The sequence below is a fragment of the Rhamphochromis longiceps genome, linkage group LG4 (assembly GCF_057381845.1).
Source record: "Rhamphochromis longiceps isolate RC_006_pf linkage group LG4, R_longiceps_female_GT1.1, whole genome shotgun sequence".
Classification (NCBI taxonomy): domain Eukaryota; kingdom Metazoa; phylum Chordata; class Actinopteri; order Cichliformes; family Cichlidae; genus Rhamphochromis; species Rhamphochromis longiceps.
The window spans coordinates 36540758-36566597 of NC_140560.1; the positions used below are offsets into that span (position 1 = coordinate 36540758).

Genomic DNA, 25840 nt, shown 5'->3' on the forward strand with positions numbered 1-25840 from the left:
ATGATGTCAACATAAAGCCAACAGAAAATAATGATAAAAAAATATATATATATAATAATAATAATAATAAAATGCAAATCTCAATAAATCCAACAACTGTCCCCCCAATTTTAAAATATCATAAGATGAATATATTCTATATATTATTTAACACAGTTGGGTAGATACCAAGTATACCAGTGTTGGTATCTTAGTGCAGATAAAAATGAGACCTCTAAGTGGAACCTCACTGGAGGCCAAGGTAATACCATCCAGTCAGTATCTGCTTAGACACCAGGTTTCTGAGGGTTATTCGCAGGAAGTACAATAACAGTTAAATCAGAATTTAGAAGCAGAAAAAATAGTGGTCATCTAGACCTTTATGTCTTTAAGACAGGCCTGGGTATGTCGTATGTATTATTGTAATAAGCAGCACCTAAAATAAAAAGCACTGGTCCCAACCCAAGAACCATGTGCAACTCTGTGACTACGTTTTGTGGGTGAAGAAGACAGACGAGAATATTTACATGAAAAATTACTAGAATCTACTAGAACCTATTAGAAATTATCCAAACAGGTGCATTGCATTTTCTTCAGCACCAACACCCACAGTACAAAGTACTCGACTGTCTGCAGAGGAATATTATGGTCACTGGTACTGAACGCTGCCTAGCAGGACAGGTCCAGAGAGTGCACTGTCAGAGGCTTTCAGAGGGTCATTGGTACCCTTCACTAATGTTGTTTGTGTTCTGATAATCTCTAAATAATGACTAAAACTCTAGAAATAAACAATTCATCTGAAAGAGTCACAAAGCTGATTAGTCAATAAGCAGCTAACTGGACTTTAATTGGCACTTTATGTACACAGAACTATCTGTGAAAATCTAGACTTTGAGGAAAAACGTACCTCTCTCTCCAGGTTCATCCAAAAGTGCAGTCTGTGTCTCAGTCTGCTTCGTTTAAATAACAATGTTCAGCCTTCAGGAGGAAGTACCATGAATAGAAATCCTTCTATCAGCTGTTTCACATTCTGCACATTGTTACGTCCTTCACTTTATAAAGTGAAGGACGTAACAAATCTATAGATTGTAGATGATGTTATTTATTGGGAGTGGTCTGTACAGGAGTTATCATAGGTTTCAGTCCTGAGAACCAACTGCACACCACCCAGGGCCTATCAGACAAAACGGGGCTTACGAGAACTTTCTTTTCCTCCACGAAAGATTTATGATCAGCACAAATTTGCATTTTCAAAATGTACATTTTCCTATAGGTCTGTAAGACGAATTACAGGCAGTCAGAAATATCAGAAGGACATGTGCAAACGGGAATCACCTGTCCAACTACATTCCTACCAGTATTAAAGTTTCCATTGCTCTGCTGTGTCCTCTCTTACATTTCTCATCACATAAAACATCTTATGGGAATATGGCTGACATGCTGTTAGGCCTGGACTTTTGGAAAATGGCACACGTTTGTAATTTTGCCTCTGTACACAACCACAGTGGATTTTAAATCCAGTCAAGATTTTTAAAAATCAAGATCTGAGTCAAATTAAAGTGCACGCCCACAGCAAACTGCAAAAGTAACCTCGAGGCAAAGACATGGAATATTCTTCAATCGCCAAATACACCCAATAAATGCACTTTGAATGAAGCAGGAGTTGAAAATGCTGTTTCTTCTTTAAGGTGACGAACAGGGAGCAGGAGAAGCAGATCTAAAGGGAGGACGGGGAATAAAAATCATTGGCCCGTTGTTTTGTTTCTCAGTAACACAGCCACCTGTTAGCTTGTTCAACCGGTTTTAAATCCAAGTTTCACTTTTGTTTCAGGTCTTGTACATTTTCTTGTAAGTCACACGTCATGGTATTCATGAGGTGTGGTTAGCAGAACAGCAGGTCCCACATCCATGTTTTTGACAGGAGACCACAAAGATATATAGTTATACGGCCTTTCCCTAGAAAGAAAAGGTGTTGTTTAATTATGATTTTTACCCTGCTGCTAGAGGAGAAGTCAACATATTCTCTTTTACAAAGTTGATAACGACCTTCATGTACCTGTCAGGGTTACTGTGAGAAGGAAAGGATGTCCTGATAATAATCCATTTGTTTCTTAGTGCTGAATCCAGATGTTGTCCAGATGTCACCACACAATTGATCCATAAATGATTCACGTGTGCCTAAATCCTCAGTCAAGGCCAAATGTGAACCAGAGGAAACTGCAGGTGGGGCTATGTTTAGGTTGAACATGCTGGCACTCAGACAATGAAAGCAGTAACAAATATTACTTAAATATCATGTCGAAAATCAGGTTTGACTCCTACTATATGCTCATTCAAAAACCAAAATTTGACCAGCTGTACTGGGGCTGCCTTATAAAAGAAAACTGTGGAACAGCAGTGAAAAAACTCCAGTGTGATCACGGTGACAGAAACAGAGACAAAGTAGCAAAATGTTCATATCGATGCTATCAACAGGGTTTCAGTGCTGGGTCGATACTTTGTTTCTATCGTCTAAGATCAGCACTGAAAATGATCCATTATTTTTTAAGTGAAAAAAAATATACGTCAAACAGGAACTGTGAAAAATGTCCCAACTTTTCAGCGTTCCCCGTCACGTCTATTTTATTTAACGTCTATAGCACATTTAAACAACAGAAGCTGGCCTAAAGTGTTTTAGACACAGACACATTTCTGTTCCAGGTCTCAAACAATCTGTTTAATTATGTACATGAAAGCTGAAAGATGTGTTCACTGTGTTATTTATGGCAGAAAGTGAAAATCACAGTGATTTAGTGATCATTCAAATGTGTTGATGATGATTCACCTCATAAATCATGAAACACTGCTCTCCTCTATAAAGCTCCCTTTATTTATTTGGTATCACACAGCATTACAATTCAGGCAAAGTTGTTGGTATTTTTCCTCGAAAAGTAAATAAAAATATCAGTTTATAATTTTTCAGTGTGTGGTTTCATGGGGGGCAACAACGGCTTTCTGCTCCTGTCTACAGAAATGCAGCTCCGGCCCTGCAGAGGTGTCGCTTCACAATCAGATTCAGAACATTTTATTAATCCCAGAGGAAATTATGTGGTTACAGTCGGTCCAAGACAATAAGAACAGCAACAGGCTGTATATACGATATATTACAACGTTACAAAATATAAGAAACAGCTCCAATATATATTTATAATTAAGATATTTGCGTATCCAGAAAATTACAGACATTTTACTGTAAAACTTTGTTATTTCACTGCAGCATGTGATAAAGGGTGCAGCTACTGGATGGGGGAGTCGTACAGATATGTATCCACAGGCAGGAAGGATTTCCTGAGTCGTTCACTGGTGCATTCGGGGAATCTCAGACTTTCTCTGAACTACTGACGTTAAATGGCCGCATGAGGGCCTCTGCGTCCTCTTCACCGCCTCCAAAACTCTCTCCTCATTTCGAGTCTGTGCCAAATTCCCTCCTCCTCCTGCTGCTCTCTGCCAGCCAGTAGCAGCTCTCTGGCCGCGGAGGGGAGCATTCACACCCCGCTGTCGGCGTTTAGCGGATGGAGCTCTCAGTCTGAGTCTGACCCGGAGGGAGGGAGGAGGAGAAGATGAACGGTAACCCGTGCGCCCGCAGGCTGGCCCGGCGCTCCAGGTCCGCGCTGCTGCTGGTCGCTGCTCTGGCCGTCCTGCTGGTCCAGACTCTCATCGTGTGGAACTTCAGCAGCCTGGACTCCACCGGTGGGGACGGAGGCGCCAGGAGCCGGGAGAAGAGAGAGGACCGGACCGGGGGGTTCAACAAAGCCGACATGGAGCACCCGCGGAAGGGGCTGCAGAAGAGGGGCGACCCGCCGCCGCTGGTCGGGAAGGCGGCCGATCAGCAGCAGCTGCAGGCGGTGGGTTTGACTGATGTGCCCTTCACGAGGCGCTTTAATCAGATTTTTACACGCGTGTTTTCGGGGAATGAGCCGAAGGAAGCCGCATGGCAGCCACGGAGAAGATGCTGCAGCTGCTGCCTGTTGTTGGCTTTCCCGTCAATAGTTTGCCCGCTTTCGTCAGGGAGATGGGTCTGTAGGCCAAACTTAATTTAAAAAACAGCCAATTTAAGGTGTCGATTATTGGTGGCTGTGGCAGGTTAACTGCGCCACCTTCTCATTCGTAGCTACAGTTGAAAAACGTATCAGCACCAGGTAATCAATTCATCACTTTAAGCTGTGAGCCTCAGACAGTTTCCATTAACGCTTCATAACAGCTGATTGCTGTGACAATGAAATGAAAACTACGGGTGACCACGCGCTTTATTCATTGTAAGACCAATGCCGAATTAAAGATCACGCAGACATTTAAAAAGAAATGCCCCCAGTCTTGTTCAAAAATCTAATTTTAAGGGTCGACAACCGAGAAAATGTGCAAATGGCTGTTTTTGTTGTTGGAGTTTGGTTTGGCAGCGTCTCACGTTTTAAACGTCATTTGTGTTACTTTCAGCGTGAAAGGTCACCGTGTTTTTATGAATCTGTTCATTCTGCAGTCCCGTTTAAATCTCTGGTAGCCTACTTTGGTGTTTTTGCACAGAATGAGGTTTGGGCCTGAAATGTTCCTCGGTTTAGGTGTTTGCGGTTTCCTTGGTAAATTTAAAGAATTTTACTGACACTTGAGGAATTTAGGAAATGATTAAGCCAGTTTTGGTTAAGAGAAGTTGCTCCCCTGTAATATCGGCTTATGAAATATGTTTATAAAGGGAACAATAACATTTAATATTAAGTTAGAGGTAAAATGAACACTTTTACTCCTTAAAGCAACTTTTTGGGTGTGAGGTTTTAAAATTAAACGGGTCCTCAAATTAAGCTCCCTTTCCCTCATAAATTTTAATCACATTTGAGGAAATTAGTTAACAATTTTTATTGGTGGAAACTGGTCTTGTGTGTAAAACTTGGTAATTATGACAAAGACACAGCTCATCAAGTGAAAGCTTTGGTGATGGCGTCCATTCTTGCAGCAATAAAACTTTGTGTAATTTTTTCATCATATTTTGATAAACTGTTTCATTTCAAGCTCTAACACCTATTTTAGTGTCATGTAATTTTGCACAGAATCAGTAGTTCTTAGAGGAAAATGTTCTAAGCTTGGATTTTGGGAGGTTTCCTTACTAAAATTAAAGGATTGTCGCGACACTTAAGAAACTAGGAAAACAGATTTAACCTTGTGTTATTAATGGAAGTCGGTCTGCTCTGACATTAAGTTGTAAAATCACTTTTACAAATGAGGCTTTGTGTAGAATTTCTTTAGCAAACCTGTATTTAAGTTTGACCCGAAAGCTAAAATTTAAAGCAGTTTTACCTTAAAGGCAAAAACCAAAAATCTCTATTTTAGCAATTTTCTGTCTTCTCACATTCATAGTTAGATTTCCATCTTCATCTCCACGTGAATGCTCCACAGCTCATTTCAGGCACAGCACAGTACTCACTATCATCCTGCTGAGATTCCTGTGTTTGTATGTTCAGAAAAACCTGTTGGGATCCAGCTGTTCTCACATGTTTTAATGGCGTGTGTGTGTGTGTGTGTGTGTGTGTGTGTGTGTGTGTGTGTGTGTGTGTGTGTGTGTGTGTGTGTGTGTGTGTGTGTGTGTGTGTGTGTGTGTGTGTGTGTGTGTGTGTGTGTGTGTTAGCAGGAAGCAGTGTCCCATTTCCAATAAAATATCACTTGCTGGGACTCAGTGAAAACAGCCTCCTCCCCCTGAAACACTGAGTGTGTGCTTTTATGTTTATCTTTGTGAGAACATGTTGGCCCGTTCCTTAAAAGCTGTTTGATAACTAAGAGTAGATGTTGGTGTTGTTCTAGAAAATACATGACGTGTTATCCGTGTCAGAGAACAAGAATGTTTACGGGGTCCAAACAGCCACAGTCTGGACTTCTCGGGAGAACACTGATAGCGCCGATTCACCGAAGAGCACTGTGGGAGTCGGCTTGTGATGGTGATGGTGGGGTGATTGGAAAGGCACAGGACTTATCTCATATTCTGATCGCACTGGAGGTATGACTGTAATGCTGAGCCTGTATTAATGTGGCTGTTGATCCAAGTCGTTCCTCTGTGAGTTGGGAGGATCCTGCGACCTGTCTGTCACAGACTTGGACACGTCAGCCTTTCTGTGCTTATAGACAGAAATAAAACAAGTATATTTAATTCTTTCGTTACTCAGAAATGTCCTATTTTAAATAGTTGGCAGCCTTCAGAAACCTCGATGTTTACATGCAGCGTTATCTACTTTTCTATCGTCTGCACTTCCTGTCAGAGTGGAGCAGAACCACCAGGCTGCGACGGTTCAGGCCAGAGTTGAGGCTCGGTGTGAAATTTGTGGTTTTTATTGTTTACTTGGCTTCCCGTGTTGTAGTTGTGTGTCTTATTTTGAAAAAAATATTTACTCGTTACCATAGTGACCAGAGAGCATTAAGGGGCAGAGGAGGATGTTACTCTCAGTGTTGTTGGTGCATTTATATTATCTGACATTAAAACGGTCTGCGGCTGGGGACCGCTGCAATGGTGATAAGCCTTAAACTTGCATTCTTTCCAATGGCCAGCAGGAGGCAGTGACTCTGGTTTCAAAAAGATTTCGGGTTGTATAGAAGTCTGTGGGAAAATGACCCTACTTCACCCTCATCTATGAGCTCAGTAAACACTTTCCTGATGACCTTCTTGTCTCAACCAGTAGTTTAAAGAGCTATTTAATACAACACAATCATGATTTATTCAATTTTTGTCCCATTAGGTTAAACAGGAGCTGCTTTAGCTTTTTAAAAGAGAGTTCAGCCTCATTCGTCCTGTTTCAGTCTTGTTTCCGTTTTTTTATGTGCCCAAGAGCCAGTTTCAAAATCTTTACCTTTCTTTGTCTTGTGATGTATATATTTAAATATTTAACAGGTTCTAACTGAGGGGACGGCAGCTACATGAATGTTTAATGTTTTCATTAAATATTTTGGGTCTTCCTGGACATCAAACCTCAAAGTTTTTGTAGTGAACACACTTGACTGGATGTTATAAACGAGGCTGCAGTGTGTTGGACACACACACACACACACACACACACACACACACACACACACACACACACACAGCCATTGCTGGAAAGCTGAACACTGCTGGTATTTGAATCTGCAGCTGTGTCTTCGTGAGGACTTTGACATAAAGCTTTCCCAGGTTGCTGACCGCAGCCTAATCCTGATTCTAACCTGAACTCTTAAATCAAACGTGAACCCTGAGAAAGCCCCGTGAAGCCGTCTGTGCGCACACGTGTACAGTGCTGACCACACTGTGCGTGTCAGAGCCGATACACACACTAACAGCCAGGTCAGATCAGATTAGAGGATTTCTTTGGATCACGTTTCTCTGATGGGATTTATACTTTCTAATCTAGTTTAGATTGTACAATAATCCCTAAATGCTGTGTTTGTGTGTCTGTGTGTCCTCGCTTGTATCTCTGCACCGAACATTGTTTAAAAAAGGAGAGTGAGGACAGTTTAAGAGAGTGAGGACAGTAAGGTTTCAGATTAGCAATCTGTCAGTCTGCCTCTCTGATGTGTGCGGCTGATTGTCATGAAGATGAACGTGTGGCGCTCAGGAGTCTCAGATATCCTTTAAACCAGCTGTAAACCTGTGATGGCCCCAGAATGAAACCAATAAGTTGTTCTTAACAGACACAAAGTGAGACGGGAGCTCTGTACGTTTATCTGCCGTACGTCATGCTTGATGGTGTAATGAGGCTTATTAAGGCTCAGGCAGAACTCGACATCGGCTCTGTTTTTGGACTTGGTTCAAACTGAGTTTGAGTTTGGGTCATGATGTCATTACGTAAATATTCTAGCGTTGTTTTAAGTTTTTTTTAAACATCATGATGTTGAGATAAGGGCTCTGTTTTTGGACTTGGTGACAGATATTGAATCTTGATCGTGGACTGGTTTTGGTCTTGGTCCCTGACTCATTGATGCTGACGTGTCTCTATTTTTGGACGTCTTGACAGGGTCGTTGGCTCGGGGGCTGTTTTTGGATCATCAGTGGTTCCATGATGTTGAGATCAGGGTTCTGTTCCTGGACTTGGTTCATTGTGAAACATTTGGGGCTGTGTTTTAGGGTTGGGTGGGGGGGTTGGGTGGGGGCTTTCCAACACCATGATGATGAGATCAGAGCAAAACTTTTGGACTTGATTTCAAAGTGATTTGGGAAAAAGTAAATGTTATAATCTTGGGTCCTGACTCTGTGGTGTAGACGTTGCAGCTTTGTTTTTGGGCCTGGTGTTGGACTTTTGTTGATTATGGTCATTTGCACAATGATTTGAGATCAATCAGGTTTGATCTAAGGTTTGCAGACCCTCTGTTGCAGGGCTCTCCTAGTTATTGAAGATGATTTGTTTGACTCTGATTGTATATTTGTGCTTACAGATGCAGAATTAATTGGGATGATCTGTCTCTCTGATGCTGTTAATGATGCATATATACATTTATTTTAAGGAGAAACCTGCAGAGTCTGGTAGCAGTGCCTGAAACCAGCAGAGCAGCTGTAAATTGATGCGATGATCCAGATCTAATTCAGTATATGTGATTTAGCAGCGTAGACTGCTGTCAGAACCATGAAGCTGCTTTATGTTTTTCTGTATTTTCTTTGATATAATTCTCAGTAAATCTGGCATGGGTGGATGTAAATCCCTGCTGTAATCCTGGGGCGCCCTGTTGGTGCCGCGGTGGTTTCAGCCAGGTTTCACAGCACCATCCTAACCCTCATCACAGTCCATTTAGCTTACTTTCTGTCCATCTGGCTCTGGTTTTCCTTTGTCTCTCAATCTCTCTATTTAGACAGATTACTCCATTCATCTCCTTTGGGACGTGATGCTCTTCTTTGTCAGTTTGTTTCTTCTTTTTTTTGCTTTGGCAGACTCAGTTTCTTTTTAAAGACGAGATAATGATCATCCTGTATGGATAATAAATTAGCATTCCTAATTAAAAAACCCAAAACTGTCACTCAGTGTCATAGTGACATTCATCAACTATGATGAATATTATAATTTTACTATTCCCATATTATTGTGTATTTAGTGCCAGTGTGTGTTTTGAGCTACAGTGCACTTATTGCCAAATATAGTAGTCTGATTACTCAGATCTGTTTATTCAGGCCCAGAAAAATCACCAACTGTTGTATTAAGACTGGCCGAATCTGAAAAATATTTTTAATTCATACATCTGGACGCGGCGCCGTCAGAGAGAAACGTTTCTCCCTCTGACGGCGCCGCGTCCAGATGAACAGAATCAACTTTTGGGGATTTACTTACCTGGATGATTGAACATGCATCAAGACGTAATTCATACAATATTCCCACAAATGTTTAACAGTGAAGAACTGACAGTCTGGTGTCAAAGTTGCTCAAACTGTATGAAGTAAACTACAACATGATCTTAAATCGGATTATTTTCATTGTCACGTTTCGCTGCAAAAAGATGAGGTTGGCTCTTACACTCGATTAAACATGTTAACAAAAACAAACTGCGGTGGTGTAGGAGACTCGATATCATAATCCCATTACCAAGCTATAACATGCTACTCCTACAATCCCACTTCCTAAGTTGGGAAGTCAGTGTCCTGACTGGTGCGTTGAGGTTTTGCAGAAATGTGACCCCGAAACATGTGAATGTGGCAATCATGGCCTGGGGACCCGTCTGCAGCCATCTGGCAAACAACTGTTCCTGGGAGAAACACGCATTCGCCACAAGCTGGGAATTAACTAAATGTTTTTGAGCTTTTGATGTTTTCTTTTTACTCGAGAGGACGTTCACATGAGCTTGTAGCTCATCATTTTCTTTAAAGCATTTCGTATGTCTTCTGTGTTTAGGCTCCACTTTCATGCAGAAGTGAAATGATCACAGCTTGAATTCAGCATGCATTAATTACAAAAGACATGAAGATGCAGTAGAAAAACTAGAAACGTCTGCGTAACGGCTCTCGCTGTGAGCCATATAGAAATCTACAGGCCTTATGAAACGTACCATCTGTGAGTTCAAACATCTCAGGCACCACGGAAGCTCTTTGCCAACCTTTCCTGCTTCATGCATGGATTTGTAAACATGACCAACATAAGGCAGCCTATAAGATTTTCACTGCCCACCAGTCGGCATTTTCCCGCAGGTATACTGAGGGTAAACACACCTACACAGGAGCTTGATTAATGCATAACCAGAGCTGTGTACAGATGCAGCCTACAGCCATGTGAAAGGGCTCTTTATCGCGTTATATGAAGGTGTTTTCTCGCTCTCTGTCACAACACACCAAATCACTGCTGCCAAGAAAACAACAGCCTCTTTCTACCCTGCCTGTGGGGGCCATTTGAGCAGACGTTAGAGACATCATGTACTGGATATTTGGTAGTTGGAATCATTAAAGAACCATTTGATATGAAAAATGTCCATTTCTGTGGACTAATGCAGACTTTGGTCCGAACTGTAAAAGCAGTAACAGAGACCTGTGGGCTCATTCATAAGACTGAATCATGACTTTATTGTGTTTTACTGGGTGATAATAAAGGGTGAAGGTGGCATTTGATGTGAATTGTAGGTCCGTTAGTATCCATGATCATTCTGTGGAGAATTGACTAACTTTGTAGTAGGGCTGCCACGATTAATCGACTATTAAAATCGTCGACGACTGATTTAATAGTCGACGCGTCGTTTGAAGCTTTGTAAGATCCCAAAGACGCAGGAATAAGTAGCAGGATTTAAGAGTGTAATAACGGACTGAAACAGAAGATGGCAGCACTGCATGTACAAGGATGCCAGCTGCCGTTAAACCCCGAAGAAGAAGAAGAAGAAGAAGAAGCTGTGTCCCAGAATTCATAGCGCAGCCCAGCTCAGTTTCCAACAATGGCAGCAGCTGGTTAGTTTTAATATTACTCTTATTATTCTTTCTGGGTCACAAAATAAACGTTTAACATATTTTCAGGCGAGAATGTAGCTGTGTAAACCTCAAATATCGGCTCAGTTTATCAGGACACCACATATTTTCAAAAGCGCTCCGACGTTTTCGGAGACGTCTGTTACCCACTAGCTCGATAGCTAGCCGGGGGCAAGGCTCACTAGCGCCGTGAGAACACGGACTCCCGGCTAATCATTTTCAAACCATCGCTGTCTTTCGCTACTCAGGTTAAACATGATATATGAGTCACTTAGATAACTTGAAATGTTATTGTTTGGCTTTTTTCAGTATTTTATTTGTTCCTGAGTAAATCGGTTTGGTTGAGATTAAAGTTATAGTTTTTACACAGCTGAATAAACGTCAAGCAGACAGCTGATTATCAGAAGTGTGAGATGCTGGAGAATTTACTCCAGTGTCCTGTTATATTTTAGATAGCAAGGAGTTTATTAAACCTCACCGAAACAATCTGCAGATTTCATTAAAATTTAATAAACTATCATCTTGTCTTTATTTTTAGTTAGCACAGACCTTAAACACTTAAAGCTGTAAGCTAATGATAGTTATATAAGAGCAGATGCTGCTGGTGCAATGAGCTGTAGTTTTACGTCTAATGGATGATGATCTGATTAGTGACTAATCGCAAAAATAGTCGGTGACTAGTCGACTATCAAAATAATCGTTTGTGGCAGCCCTACTTTGTAGTAAGAAGTAGAAGTTCTGATGTAAACAAACGCCTGCATTTATCTTTGCATGGTCACCTTTGGTGTGCCACAACCTTCGCTCACATTTGTGACTTTTGGACCTACATCGTGTTCCTGTTGTGTTGATGTCGTTGGTGGATGTAACAGACCAATCCCACTGCTGACCTGTATAACCAGTCAGGCTTTTAATCCAGTTAAATGTGTTAATGTAAACGTGGCTATTGTGAGGCAGGCGTTTCTAATGTTGTGGCTCACTGGTGCATATCTCGGAGCAGGTGTCTGTGCACTCTTGCCGTTTTTGTCAACACTTCAAGATCTTTTACAAGATGTAGATAAATATGAGGAGCACAGCAGCTTTTCGCTGATAGTCACACATGTGGAAGTGGCTGTTCTGCTCTCACTTCAGAGAATTCCCAGAAAACACCACCGCACATTCTTGTCACCACACCAGATCCAGGCATTCTCAGATTATCCTTATTAGTGTGAACTCGTAATCAACAGATGTCAGAGCAACAGGTCTCTTTCCTCCTACCCTTTCCCTGCCTCGCCCCCGGCGCCCGAGGGAACGGCCTCTCCTGTCTCTTGTGTGTCTCCTTTATCGCGGAGCAGCAGGAGGTCTGAAGGCTTCAATAGGACCCTGCTGAGAAGGAGAGCGGCTGAGAGCAAAGTGACTCACACAGGAGCACCACGAGCAAGAAAGCAGTGACTCAGTCCCTCTGTGAGTGTAAAGAATGATGTCTTTGTAGGTAAGCGGTGGTATTTTAGCTGTGGCCGGTCTCCATGGAAAGCACGGCCCTCTGGGAAAAAACGCTCTGCTTTTCTTTGGAGGTGGATCTGTGAAGGAGAGACAAACTTGTATTATTGTGTCGAGCGAATTACAGCCTGAAACGCTCGAGGACATTTTGGAAAACTCCTGAAACTGCATCAAATCGGCCTCATTACAAAAAACATTTCATTTACAAATCTCTGACTTCTTGTTTGCACTGAAGGAGCTGTTAGGAAAAACATCATCATCATCATCATACGCCAGTTTTCTACCTGCTGTCCTGCTTTTTTATGTTTGTAGTCAGTTTGAGTCATTTTGTTAGTGTTTCTGAGCCGAGTGTGTCGGCATCTCGTTTTTCTTTGGTCATTTTTTTGTTTCTTTCTGATAATGTTTTTGTCTGTAAGGTTATGGCTGCTCCAGTCTGCATGCCAAATGTTCTTGGGTAAGATGCGTAACTCCAAGCAGCTCTCCAATGCATCCATCAGAATATGCATGAGTGTGAATGTTGGACAGGAAGCACTTGAATGGGTGAAGGAGGGATGTTGTATAAATCGCTGAGTGCTCAGGTGGAGTCAGGAAGCGTTGTATAAGAATCAGTCCATTTCCCTTTGTTTTGTTTTTGTGTAACAGTTTTTCCTCTCTGTGGTCATTTTGATTTCATTTGTGTGCGTTTGGCCTTCTGTTGTTGTCACTTTGCATTTCTTTGAGGTTTTGTTCCTTTGGTTGTTTTGTGTCTCTGAGATGGCTTTGTGTTTGTGGCTGTTTGGTTTTCATTGTGTTTGGGATTTTTTTTTTTTTTTTTGGGGGGGGGGGGGGTCTTTGAGATCTTTTTGTGGTTATTTTGTGTTTGCATGTAAATTGTTGTTGGCAGGTTAATAAGTTTAGACGTTTTTCACAGTTTTCTGTTGAATTTCGAGACTTTGGTCCAGACCGACATATTTCAGAGGTAAGAAAAAACCTCAGTCAGATGTTTCAAGAAGGAAAAGGTGTGTGTGTGTGTGTGTGTGTGTGTGTGTGTGTGTGTGTGTGTGTGTGTGTGTGTGTGAGAGAGAGTGTGAAATCTATCTCTCGCTGTACTCTGGAGGTTTTGTTCCTGGATATCACACTTATAATAATGGCAGGAGAGCTGAAAATGTTCACTGCGGCAACACACACACACTCTTTCCTCTGAGCTGATATTACAGATGAGATAATGAAAGGTTGACTGAGAAGCAGGTGGCAAGAGCTGATATTACTGTCTTCCTGCTGGGGCTTAGTGTGTGTGTGTGTGTGTGCGCACTCTTTATCCTGGGAAAGACAGATATGGGGGAGATCTGTGGGATTAAAATACTCATCGAGGTCATGTGGCGATGCTGCTGAAACACAGACGCCCACCAGGCTCTGATTGTAGCGCTGTGGACCTCGGCGTGTGGACGAGTCTTTGCTTCTGCTCTGTTTTATTGTGATGTGCAGGAACAACACTTTGATTCATTCCAAGGAGATAAACGAGCTCACGTGTGTGTAACACGTGGAGCTCCGTACATTTAACATGTATGTGAAGCAGGGAGAGCCTAAAGGGTTCAAATGTCTTCCTGACTTGAGCTTTGCTCCCGTCCTGTCCAAACTTTCCTTTCTAGCCTCATCACTTTCAGATTTAGCTGGAAGTTATTTATTTCCTTGCAGCTGGTCCACGTCCCTCACTTTAGTATTTGGATTCAAAATGACGATGCAAATTTTTTTTCTTGAAAAATGCATCATATAATTGTAAATGGATACACAGCCTGTCTTTGTAACTGTTAAAGAAGAGTTTTCTTTGATTTAATTTATTTAATTTTTGCTTTATGTAAGAACTATATTTGTCATTCCTTGCAGAACGTTTACCACTCGCACCGCCCCAAAGAGAAAGTCCGCCTGGACAGCAACAATAATGAGAACTCGGTCCCCAAAGACTTTGACACCATCGACAGCAACAGCAACCTGGGGGCCCGATCACATAGCCAGCGAGTGCCGGTCGGAAATGCCAAACGTAAGCTAGAAAAGAGCCAAGCGCAAAGCATGCTGGGAAAATCTGCCAACGAGGTCCTCAAGTACCCTCCCATCCAACCGAGAGTGCCGGGCCACAATCGCAACCACACCCACACCCGTAAAGCCCACCCCAAGCTGCCAACGGTTGCAGCGCCGGCTCAGGGGTCCAATCCGGATTCGCCGTTCTACCAGACCAAGAAGCCGGCTTCTCCTCCGCTGCCGCCTGGTCTGGAGGTGAGGAAGGAGCAGCTGCAGTGTGAGATCAGCGGTAAAGAAGCCATTTCAGCTCTTTCCAGAGCCAAGAGCCGGGAGTGCCGGCAGCAGATAGTAGAGGTGTACTGCAAACACAAGGAGGGGACGCTGATGCCCGAGAAAGTTCCTCGCTACTGCCCCGCAGAAGGTAAAATCACATCTCAGTGTGTGCAGGTAACAACAGACGCGTTTCATATTATTCACATAACCAACAACAAAAAACACAAAAGTCATAAAAATCCTTAAATTGTAGGTTAAAGGAATGTTTTATTTTCTGCTGCATCAATGTTGTTCAAACCTTCTCTTTGTGAGGGAGAGCCAATCAGAATAAAGGGAGGTGACTGTGCGAACGAAGCTAAAACAGATGAGGATGAAGACGAACTGAGGACCTCTGAATAAAATAAATAGAATAGTGAATCATAGTCATCCTCATTACTGTCATGAATGGTGAAAAGCCCAAACGCAGGCTCCAGATCGATTTGATGAAGCAGAGGTTGAACAATCTGTTATGTTTATAAAGTCCAAGAATAAAACAGATGGACACAAAGAAGCAGAGAGGCTCAGAGAAACACATGAAACAGGAGGGAGGAAACAGCTGAAACTCATCAAAGACACTATACTGTCAAAATAAAACAGGAAGTAACCTAAACAGAACAACTGACACAGACGAAGACTCGACAAAGATGCAGGAAGACACAAAACATCAGACATGCTAAACACTAACACAATCAGATTACAGAGATTACTCGACATTAATGGAGACATGCTTACTCTTACTATGATTGTAGCGCATGTAGACATATTATTCAGTCTGAAAGAAACTTACTGTATAAGCTGCCCTGGATACCAGGATTGACAATTGCCCGGGGCGAATAAACCTCACTTCAGACGGCTTTCACATTGTGAGCTGTCTCACAAGCATTTATTTATTTTTAATGTGGCAAAGATGATAAAATGTTTTTGTTGTTTACATGACATCAGTTACAGTGAAGGTACCAGGGATGTATTGTCATGCAAATCTGTGAAATGATTGTTCATCAAGCGGTGACGGTAACAGTGCCTGTAATCCATGCTTTGGTTTATATAATGAACATGTAGCTTGTGAAGAAGTATATGTATTTAGTATTGTTTATTGTTTGGTGTCTATGAACAGCCGTTTATGCCATCTGAGTATAAATGGTGACATGATGAAGATATAAAGAAAAACATGATAAGTTGATGCATGTCTTTGTTTTTAATACGTTTGCAAATGTCCAAAAATACGAAACTCAGGGCTCAAAACACAGGACGTTTCTTCTTGACCATCTGAAGGATGGATGTGTAGGTGGCATCAAGATGAAAGCTGCCCGCCCTCTTTGTCTGAAGCTGGCATGAAGATATAAACAGATCACTTTGATAATCTGTAAATTGCACGTTCAGTAATGTGCTCTACCTCGATGTAGCTGACAGCTGCGGTGCTGCGATCCATCGCTTGCAGTCTGCTCCGGGTGTCAGTGCGACTAAATTTCCACGTGTATGAGCACCTCGAGATTTATTCGTAGTCTGCATGTATTAACCTATGATTTTAGGTCTGAAATATCCTTTCATGTTAACATAGTGATTCATTTGTCAGCAAATGAATGGGCGACAGATTTCGAGACAGAAAGGACATGAACAAGTGGCTGCTTTGAAGTGGCAGATTGCAGTAAGTGGAAAAGGGATTTTTGCCTTCCAAATTTACCCCTTCAGAAGCATTTTTAACTGAGCACGTGCCGTAGATGCAAAGAGGCATCCCTCACGGGTGCCAGCTCTATTTTCAGGGACTTGAAGCATGAATGGACACAGAGGAGGACGATGCTCATCCAGCATAATTACACCCTAATTAAACAAGCAGTTTGTAGTCTTATTTTTGGAAAGGCTGACTAATGATTTACTCAGGGCCGTTTGAGGGTTAATTTATATGATTATAGGTTGTTTTGATGACACACCAGTGGTTATATCCTCAGAGTGAAGCCGGGCAGGGGTTTGGTTTCAGATTGCCGGGCATGCGTTCGGTCTTTTAAGGAGTTTGGTGTTTCTGTGCACGTCCCTGGGCGTATTTGACGCATCTCTGCCTCTGCGTTCGACTCAGCCGCCTGATTACTGTCATTCCCCCCTCAAACTCCAATCCCAGCATGCTCCACGGCCCAAAAAGGTCACTAATTAAAGCCAAGCAAGCCAAGGCCGGCGGGATGATGAGGAGGCATTAGGCTGTCAGAGCGTTTGTATGTACAAGATTGGGCTCGACCAGCTGCAGACGGCATGACTAGGAAAGGCGGAAGTGAAGAACTGGAGTGAGGAATGGGCTTAGAAGTGACGCTGATGTCTTAAAAAGGAAACGTTCTGCTTATTTCCAGATCCATATTGGTATTTTTGGGGTCTATCTTTGTATGACTGACAGTTAAACACAGCCCTCTTTACCTTACCTGTCTGAATTGAACCATCTTAGCATCAAAAAGCAGAGAAGCAGGAGGATGGATTTTGTTTGTTACTAATTGCTAAAAAAGGACTATTATTCATAAGACCATGAAACTCACCTGCTAGTGTGAAGTGGACGGGAGGAACGCTTTTCACACAGGCAGAGATTCATGGATTTATCAGTGAGATGTTAACAGACCTCCTCCTGTCCAGGTAAAGCTAATGTGAACGTACAGTGGGACGAGGACGCCTCCGATGCTTCTCCGCCTGTACGGATCGCCTTCGTCCTGGTCGTCCACGGCCGAGCCTCGCGTCAGTTCCAGCGTCTCTTCAAAGCCATCTACCACACCTCACACTACTACTACATCCACGTGGACCAGGTAGGACTGCTGACCGTCGCCCAGAGCAGGATTTTTTTGCAATATCTTAATTTTAATTTATAAATATTAAATTTTTTCACTTAAAAGCTGGAGAAAGTTTGAGACCGGCTTCAAATGATCTGTTAGGGAGGATCTGTTCTTTTGCTCAGGTACTTCCTGTTTGTGTGATCGAGTGTGCTGGGTTGGTAAAGGTCTGATTTGTTTTAACTTCAGGTTAAACTGCTTTTGGAAGCACGTCTCTGCTCGGTTTGTTGTTTCAGCCTTGGTGCTTTTAATTCTCGTCACATTTCTTTTAGATGAACTTAATAAAAAAGTCACGCTTCAAGACAAACCCGTAGGCGGAACGAGGCGGGAATCCCGCTCTGCTACGCTGAGACGTCAAACTCATTAAAATGTGTGGTTTTAAAAAGGCAGGAAAGAATAACACAGGGAACAAAACGTAATTAATAATTTAAAATAATGAATGCCGACACTGGGACAGAGATCTCACTTCTGCAGCAGGACTTGGACACACTGCAGCTTTAAAGAACAGTTACAGTCAATGAACGTCAGCACAGTCGCCTCAGTCATCAGTAGCTCATTGCTACCTGAACTTAACACTGTCGTAATTAAGACAACGATCAGAGAACAAACACAAACTGTAGTAATGATGGAGCGTCACAGCGTTTTCTATACTTAATAACACTAATCCTGCAAAACATCTGAACTTAAACAGGTTTCTGATGTAAAGAATGCAGAGACTGTGTCATCTTAAGACTGCTGTTGCTGGTTTAGATCATGTTGTGTAAGCTCCACTATAAATTGTATCTGTTGCATTTTTATTATGTTGAGAGTTTGCGTGGCTTCAGCCTCAAACAGGTCTCCCAGGGGAAACAGATTTCCATCTCTTTGGGACTTCCTGCTACAATAAAGGTTGAATAAATAACACTAACAGTCCCATGAGTCTGTGCACGCTCTGTTGCAAGGCTGTCCACAGTCCTAGCGAGCGCCCCCACCGCCGGGCCGTCACTTTATCTGAATCTGTTATTTTCTTCACGTCTTCAGCTGAGAAGCTTTAAAACTTTGTGCAGCATTAACCGGCTCATAATCAGACTTTTACATCGTAACACGCCACTTTTAGGCAACGTTTCTTGTTCCCTCATTTAAACCTGCACCAAAGCATTTAGCAGCAGTGACTATAAAGCCGGCAGCATGACGCCCAGTCCACATCTCTTGGGACGAGTCCGACACCCTTGATTTCACAGTCTGAAAAATGGAGCTAAATGTGCGTTTATAGTGAGCTTTATAAATCCTGTGGAATGGTTGAGAAAGCAGTTTTGAAGCTCTGTCGATGTCCACAGTAACAAAAGTGTTTGAACTGCTGAAAAAAATCCATCTCCAGTGGATCCCGGGGGGGTGGAGCCTATCACCGCTGTCATATTTCTTAATTGTGATCCTTTCCCTCTCTCAGAGGTCCAACTACCTCCACAGAGAGGTGGTGTCTCTGGCCAGCCGGTATCCAAACGTGCGGGTGACTCCCTGGAGGATGGCCACCATCTGGGGCGGGGCCAGCCTGTTGACCATGTACCTACGCAGCATGGAGGACATCCTCAGCATGGCCGACTGGTCCTGGGACTTCTTCATCAATCTCAGCGCTGCAGACTACCCCATCAGGTAAGAGCCTGAGCTGAAGTTTACACCTGATATTAAAACGTGTTTCTTGATGTGATTACAGTGTGAAGATGAGCCCCAGCTGAAAGTGCCTGTAGTTCATGTAGTTTATGTCGAGTTTGCAAATGTGATCTGACTGATTCTGGTGATGTAAGAAAAGGTCCGTTTGCAGAAAAACAAACAGCCTTTGGTGGATAAAACACCACAGATCTGTTTAAAATAGACTGAAGTTGGTGAAATGAGGTTTTAATAGCTTTTCCAAAACTACCTGCTCACCATTTAATCCCATGAGCAACAGTACCACCAATGCTGGAAGATGTGTCAGACCTAAAGTTGCTCTAAAAGGTCATTACGTGACGACCTTTTATAAAATTTGTAAGTCAGGCTACTTCCTGGTTTGGAGTTGGTTTGCTCCTGAATGTAAAAGCCTGACACTGTCAGTCATCATTTGAAATCCTCTGTTTAAAGAACACAATGGCAGCGTACAGAGTTGTAATTACAGTCAGATCTTCCTGTGAGCTGTGATGCTGATAATCTGTTAACTGACACATTTCTTTCTGCCAGTGTTTCTTGCTGGCTTCTTCCTTCCTCGTACTTCCTCGGCTGCAGGTGTAGCTTCCCGACTGTACCGCAGGTAGAGAAGATAACCTGCGTACGTTGAGCTTGCTTCGTAGTACAGATGGCTGTGGAAGCTGTGCCACTCATGTCAGCTAACAGCCACTAATCTGCCCAGTCCTGTGGGCCTTGTTTGTTTGAGTTGATGCTCTTGTGGTTTATTGGTAACTTGATCTATACGACTGTAAACCAGAGCGAGCCGTGAGCCTGCAGCTGTGAAGCGGAGCATTTCTTCTTGGCTGTCCCGTGTCTCGGTTTGAATCGATCGGCAGTGATCAGCAGAAGTCCTGAATTATGTGAAGCAGTAACGAGGTTACATAAAGAGGCCGGTGGAGGATACGTTTTGGCTCATCGGTGTGTTTGAACTGGTGCAGGGATGTGAAGCAAGATGAGATCCAGCTGCTTCTCGCCTTCCTGAGTAAACGCCTCAGGCAGGTCTTCTAGCAATTTAGGAGCAGGTGTGAGCTGGCTTTGGGGATGTCAGAGGGTCACAGATGGGTGACGTGTGAAAGGAATCAGCTCTACTGCACTTTAATGCACCTCAGCCAGGATGTTGGTTTAAGTTTATCAGGTTTCATTGTGACCTAATCAGTTTCCACAGAGTCCAAAATTAGGTGCAAATCTTAAGAGAAAAGTATGCATGCAGACGAATCAATAGCCAGTGTCTTTGTGCTCTTTCTGAGTAAGTGTTTATCTGATCCACATTCTTATTTCTTGTAAATATTTATGAATGACTTAAAGTTTTAAACCAGAGTTCAACCCTGGAAGCAGACGAATCTCAGAGCTCACATTTCCACTCAAGCCTGTTCTTAATGTTTTGGCATTCAGAGCTACATCACACAGTTGTTCTAATTGGTTTTAGCTCCATCCATCGCATCCACAGGCATTTTGTATGTGCCTGTGTGACAGAGGCATATCATAGCTTTCTTCTTATTGGCTGCCCCTCATAAACAGAGGGTCGGCGCAGCAGGTGGGTGGAGCTTCTGTTCCTGAGACCTATAACGCCTCTCTATGACACTATATATCGAGAAGAATAAAAACGGCATCAAACAGCATAACAGTATTTGTACGTGTATATAAATATAAAAGCCAAGTTATTAGGTACACTTGTTCAGCTGCATGACCGAAACTCATTTAGTGATGTAGACACAGAAACGCAGGTAGTTTCCACGTCTACTTTGATGTGGCGTGGCTGGTCTGAGTCTTTCAGGATCTGCCGCTCTGGTGGAATTGTCCCACAGGACCATATCTATGGTGTACAGATAATAGTCTGAAAAAGAGAGAAACCAAATTTTCTTTAACGTTTATTTAAAGATAATCTGTCCTTTGGTCGTTAACAGAAAGAGACAAAATAAGAATCACAGTCTTCACATTCAAGTGAGCTTTTATTCATTTTCCCGCTTTTATAATCTGTGAAAACAGATTGGCTCTGAGCAGTGACCGGCCACGGTCCACAACATGAGCACAACAGTGCAGGCAAATAGCACGATGGCGTGCACGCTCGCAGCACACCAACATGTCATTAGCATGTGGCTGCGGCCCTTGCTAATGACATTCTTCTCTGTGAGGGAAGAAGACACAGCGTTTGTAATGCATCGATCATTTTCTTTGATAAAATCCATGAAAGTTTCCGTCCTGCTTTCCTCTCAGGATGTAAGTCATTTGTTGTATTACCTCCAGCGGTTAGTTTGCTGTTTTAATAGAAATATAAACTATACATGAACTAATTAAGTCACACACAGCAGAAATCCAAACATAAACAAACCGTACATGGAAAAGCAAAGAGAGAGCTGTCACCCTGAAAGGCCTGAGGCTACTCTGATATTAGCTTTTAAATGGAAAGTTAAAGGTGACTGAAGGTTGTTTAAACTTTACTGGTGGACGGCTGAGCAGCTGAGGTCATTGTTTACTTTGTACACAGTGAAACAGATTTCCACACCCTGGAGTCTGGACCGAGAGCTAAAAGCCTCACAGATGCAATCAAATTTATTTACTTCTCCAAATCAGACCTGGAGTCGTAATGCTGACTGTTTAAAGCCAGCGTTCATCTAAACGAAGCAGTTTCTGTGGAGAGCTCCAGACTGATGACACGTGTTCATCTTTCAGTCTTTTTTCTTTCCCATCGTTCTGTCCTCGTGAGCTCACGAGCACCGGCCTGCTGTCCTCCATAACAGCGATGGTTTGAACATGCTTCTGGCTAAAATCCATAACACAGCTGCAGCGTTAGCACCACAGCATCCATCGATCGCTGTGACGTCATGAGCGATGGCGGCTCTCTGGGGAGAGGGGGTCACACAGCTTTCTCTTTCTTCACTTAAACATTCAAACGTTTCTTCCAAATGGCTAAACGGTAAAACTGCAGATCAGTCTCTGCAGTTTTCAACTCTTAAACTGTTAAAGCAACAGACAGAAATGTGCATGAGCACAGCAGGAGGGCGCGTCAGGAAGTCCGCTCTGTGAGGAGGACGTTCAGTTAATCGGGACAGAGAGGAGCTCAAAGTGAACCCGTCACACTATATATTATTCTTGGACTCTACGAGAGGTGCTTTGAATGAGTCGCAGCTCCTCGTTTATCTTCTCACGGTTCTTTGTGCAGCTCCTCAACTCATCTTCTAGCCCCGCCCACTTAAAGCAAACCACCTTCTGATTGGCTGCCCCTCGTTAGCAGAGTGTTTGTGCAACATGCTTGGATGTTTGCAACATGTCTGTCATAACTAGACCCGCCCAAAAGCATAATCTGATTCTTGGACCCTAATGTGGATCATAATTCATAAAGATTACATCATTTTGAATTTAATCAGACCTGAAACTGGAGATTGAGACCATAAAACCATCAGAAAGGTCACAGATCAGCAGATTCGAGACCTGTTTTCTCGTCAGTCTTAAGATCCACTGTGGAGTTTGTGGTGCCATGAAGTGTCCAGAGTCTGGAGCAGGGGTGAGGAAAGGTTTTGGGAGATGTGGATAAGTAGGGAATGAGTTTATTGATCGCTGGTCCTGATGAACACTGGCAGAATAAGACTATATTGTTCTGACAACGAGATGACGGCTAAACAACAGAGGCTGTGGAAAAATCCGATTTAGCAGAGAGGGGAACGCCCTCATCCAGCTGAGCAGGAAGGTGAAATAAACTTAATGTATGCAGTTCTTTCAGCTTTCGCCGTCACGCTGTCTTTGCACGTGTGTGTTGAACGTTGGCACACTGCAGGGAGTCATGGACGGCCCGTCTATCTGCAGGCAAAAACCTAATCAGATGTTTTTTAAAACAAGCGTAGTGTTTGCATGTAGATTGTGGCAAACAGGTTCTTGTTTTTTAAAAAGATAAAGGTATATTTCCATGAATAATTGGGGCCAGCTGTGGGCCAGCTGTGGGCCAGAGGCCTCACCGAAGGAAGAGACACAGCACTGCTCTGTGGGATCATGTTTTTAACTTTGTTCTTGGACAAAATAAGAGAAAAAGATGATTTTAGTGTTTTGTCCATGTACTCACCACTGCAGGCCAGTTTGACAGATGTACCAACCCAGTAACTGTGATCAGCTCAGATTAGGAGCTAAATACAAACTGATGATTTTCCAGCTGTTTATGTTACAAATGTGTCGTTCATACATTTAAGAAACAAATGAAAGAAAACAATAAGACGAGAACATGAAACTCTTCTGTTATTGTTGAGTTTCCTCCTAAAATGATTGATTTATAGTTAAGGTCACATTATGTAGAAAAAAAGGTTGGTGCATATAAACAGTGAGTCAGCAAAGAAACACGAGTTCATGCGTCTCAACACGAAGGGAACAAAACAGTTTCAGCCCTAACAGATGTCAAAGCATCCGAATTCACAGCAGCCCCAAGATACAAGTTCTGCTTCCGTGCGTCCACGCCTGTTTCCAGGTTTGTTTGTTTCTTAGCTAAACAAACAAACCAGCTGTCAAAAAGTGAAATTATTCCTCAGCTAACACATCTGTAAATATAATCTGTACATGTGAGAAATCTTTGGTGATATACGACCAGCTATAGATTGCTGTGCCTCTGCACAGCAGCAACACAAACACGGCCACAAATGCACACATGCACGCCTGCGGTTCGTCTTAACGACTGTAATCAGCTGTAATCAAAGCGATCTGTGCGTCTGCTGTCCTGTCTGCAGCTCGGGCCGACACCAGGCTCACGCTGTGCATGCTGGGAGAGTCGTTGTGAGCGTCTCAGCTTCAGGCCTCGCGCTGAAGCCGAGATGCTTCCCCTCGCCTGGAAGAGGAAGTAAACAAACTGGGGCAGCTGTCCCAAAAAACAGCCTTTTTCCAGGTTTGTTTGTTTCTTAGCTAAACGTCACTTAACGACCATCACCTCGATTCCCCTAAATGGAAGATTGTTTTTGCACAGTTTACAACAAGAGCCGCATCCTGCGTCAGCAACAGCATCCTGCTTAGACGTACGGCCGTCAAAGGAATTAAAGTCCTCATCAGACACCTAAATGTTTGGTTTGGTGTTGTTTGTGTTCTTCAGGAGGCCAAAGGCTCACGACATCATGTCAGGATCAGATATGAATGAATTATTACATAATGGGAGACTGAAATAAAATAACATACTTATTTTTATTTTAATCCCCCCAAGGAAAGTAGAACAGCTCATTATGAGAAAATAACTCTAATGAGGTAAAAATTACACAAAAGAATTAAATAGAAAAATAAAGTAAAATGAAATACATGATCGCAGTCAGTAAAAATCTAAATAAAAAACAAGTGAACACCATGTGAAGGCTGAATATAGAACTATAAAGTAAAATGGGTCAAAAAGTGCAACAAAGCCAAATAAACAGTTACTAAATACAACAGAGTGTAGAGAGTAGATGAGAAAACACAATAAATCAGCTCTATAAGATAAAAATTTGCTCGATGGATGAAATAGAAGAATGAAAACTTCTTGCAGTGTTGTTTCAGTGTCGTCTGATTTGGTGATATGAGCAGCTGAAGTCTGGATGCTTTCAAAAATAGTCCTATGAATAGTTTAAAGTTGGGGTCACATGACAGGTGGGCTGTTATTATTACACCTGGTGAGCCTGGATTAGGACTGCTGCTGTTTAAAAGTGTTTTTATTTTCTAACGGAGGATATTTAGAGTAATTTTAAAGAGTAACACTTGACAAAATGAACCGTCTTTTATCTTTGTGAGAGCACGCTGTTGTTTCTGATCGCTTTTATATTATTTTAGTTGATTACGGTAACTTTTCACACGCCAGCTTTTACTGTAACTGTAAAAACAAACACCTAGACTCTGTTTTGGATGAAGCTCCAGCTGATGTGCTTCAGACTCACGTTAGACTTGTTTAATCCAGGTTTGGTTTTAGGTTTTTGTATATCTGATATATTTTCCTGTTCCCCTTTCGTCACGGCAGACTAACTTCCACGATGTTGAGATCAGAGCTCTGCGTTTAACCGACATTTGTTAAACTGTTTGCTAACAACAGGGATTTAAAACCAGCAGACGTTTCATTTTACAGCTCTGACCTGATGCGTTTCATCTTCATCTTTGCCGTAGTTGTCCTAATATTACGTTCTGAACAGCAGCACTGAAGCTCATGGTGACACCACAACATGAACATTATAAACCTTGTTGCTGTCAAACTGCTCGTCTTCTAGACATAAACAGACTGAAACTGTTGATACTCAGGTCCAAACACATAAGTCACAGCAGCGTTCGCAGCATGGGGCCGGGTGTGTTTGTTTCTGTGACCCACACCTCCCGGTCAGATGGAGTCTGATCTGATGATTCACAGCTGTCGTCTCTCCTCAGGACCAACGAGCAGCTGGTGGCTTTCCTGTCCAAATACCGCAGCATGAACTTCATCAAATCTCACGGCAGAGACAACGCACGGTAAGGCATGCGTGCCCCACGGGCCTTTATTAAAACAGTGCAATGAAGTGAAAAACAAGCTGCACAATAACTCAGCGTAACGTTGGGCTGCGGGCCGAGCCGCTGAACCTGAATCGTGGATTCATGGAACAACGATTTGAAGCTCTCGGCGTTTGTGAGCGTAAAGCGGGGAGATACTTGGAAATGCTCCTGCGCTTCGAGAAAATGATCCCAAAATTATATCCAAGTTAACCAAAGCTCGGTTCCTGGAAAGCCC

General features: G+C 42.7%; 1 protein-coding gene across 2 annotated transcripts in view; it reads left to right on the plus strand.

The window, feature by feature from the left end:
* Positions 1-3458: 3458 nt before the first annotated feature.
* Positions 3459-25840, plus strand: part of LOC146672249 (xylosyltransferase 1-like) — a 38100-nt gene continuing 15718 nt past the window's right edge. The window contains exons 1-5 of one of the 2 annotated variants that reach the window (XM_085404783.1): positions 3459-3863; positions 14234-14786; positions 17288-17454; positions 18905-19107; positions 25504-25584. In XM_085404783.1, the coding sequence (XP_085260909.1) occupies positions 3579-3863; positions 14234-14786; positions 17288-17454; positions 18905-19107; positions 25504-25584 (1289 nt within the window). In that variant the 5' untranslated portion in view covers positions 3459-3578. Of the gene's footprint in view, positions 3864-11595; positions 12335-14233; positions 14787-17287; positions 17455-18904; positions 19108-25503; positions 25585-25840 lie in introns of those variants that run through there. The other variant, XM_085404784.1, reaches the window with a different exon arrangement.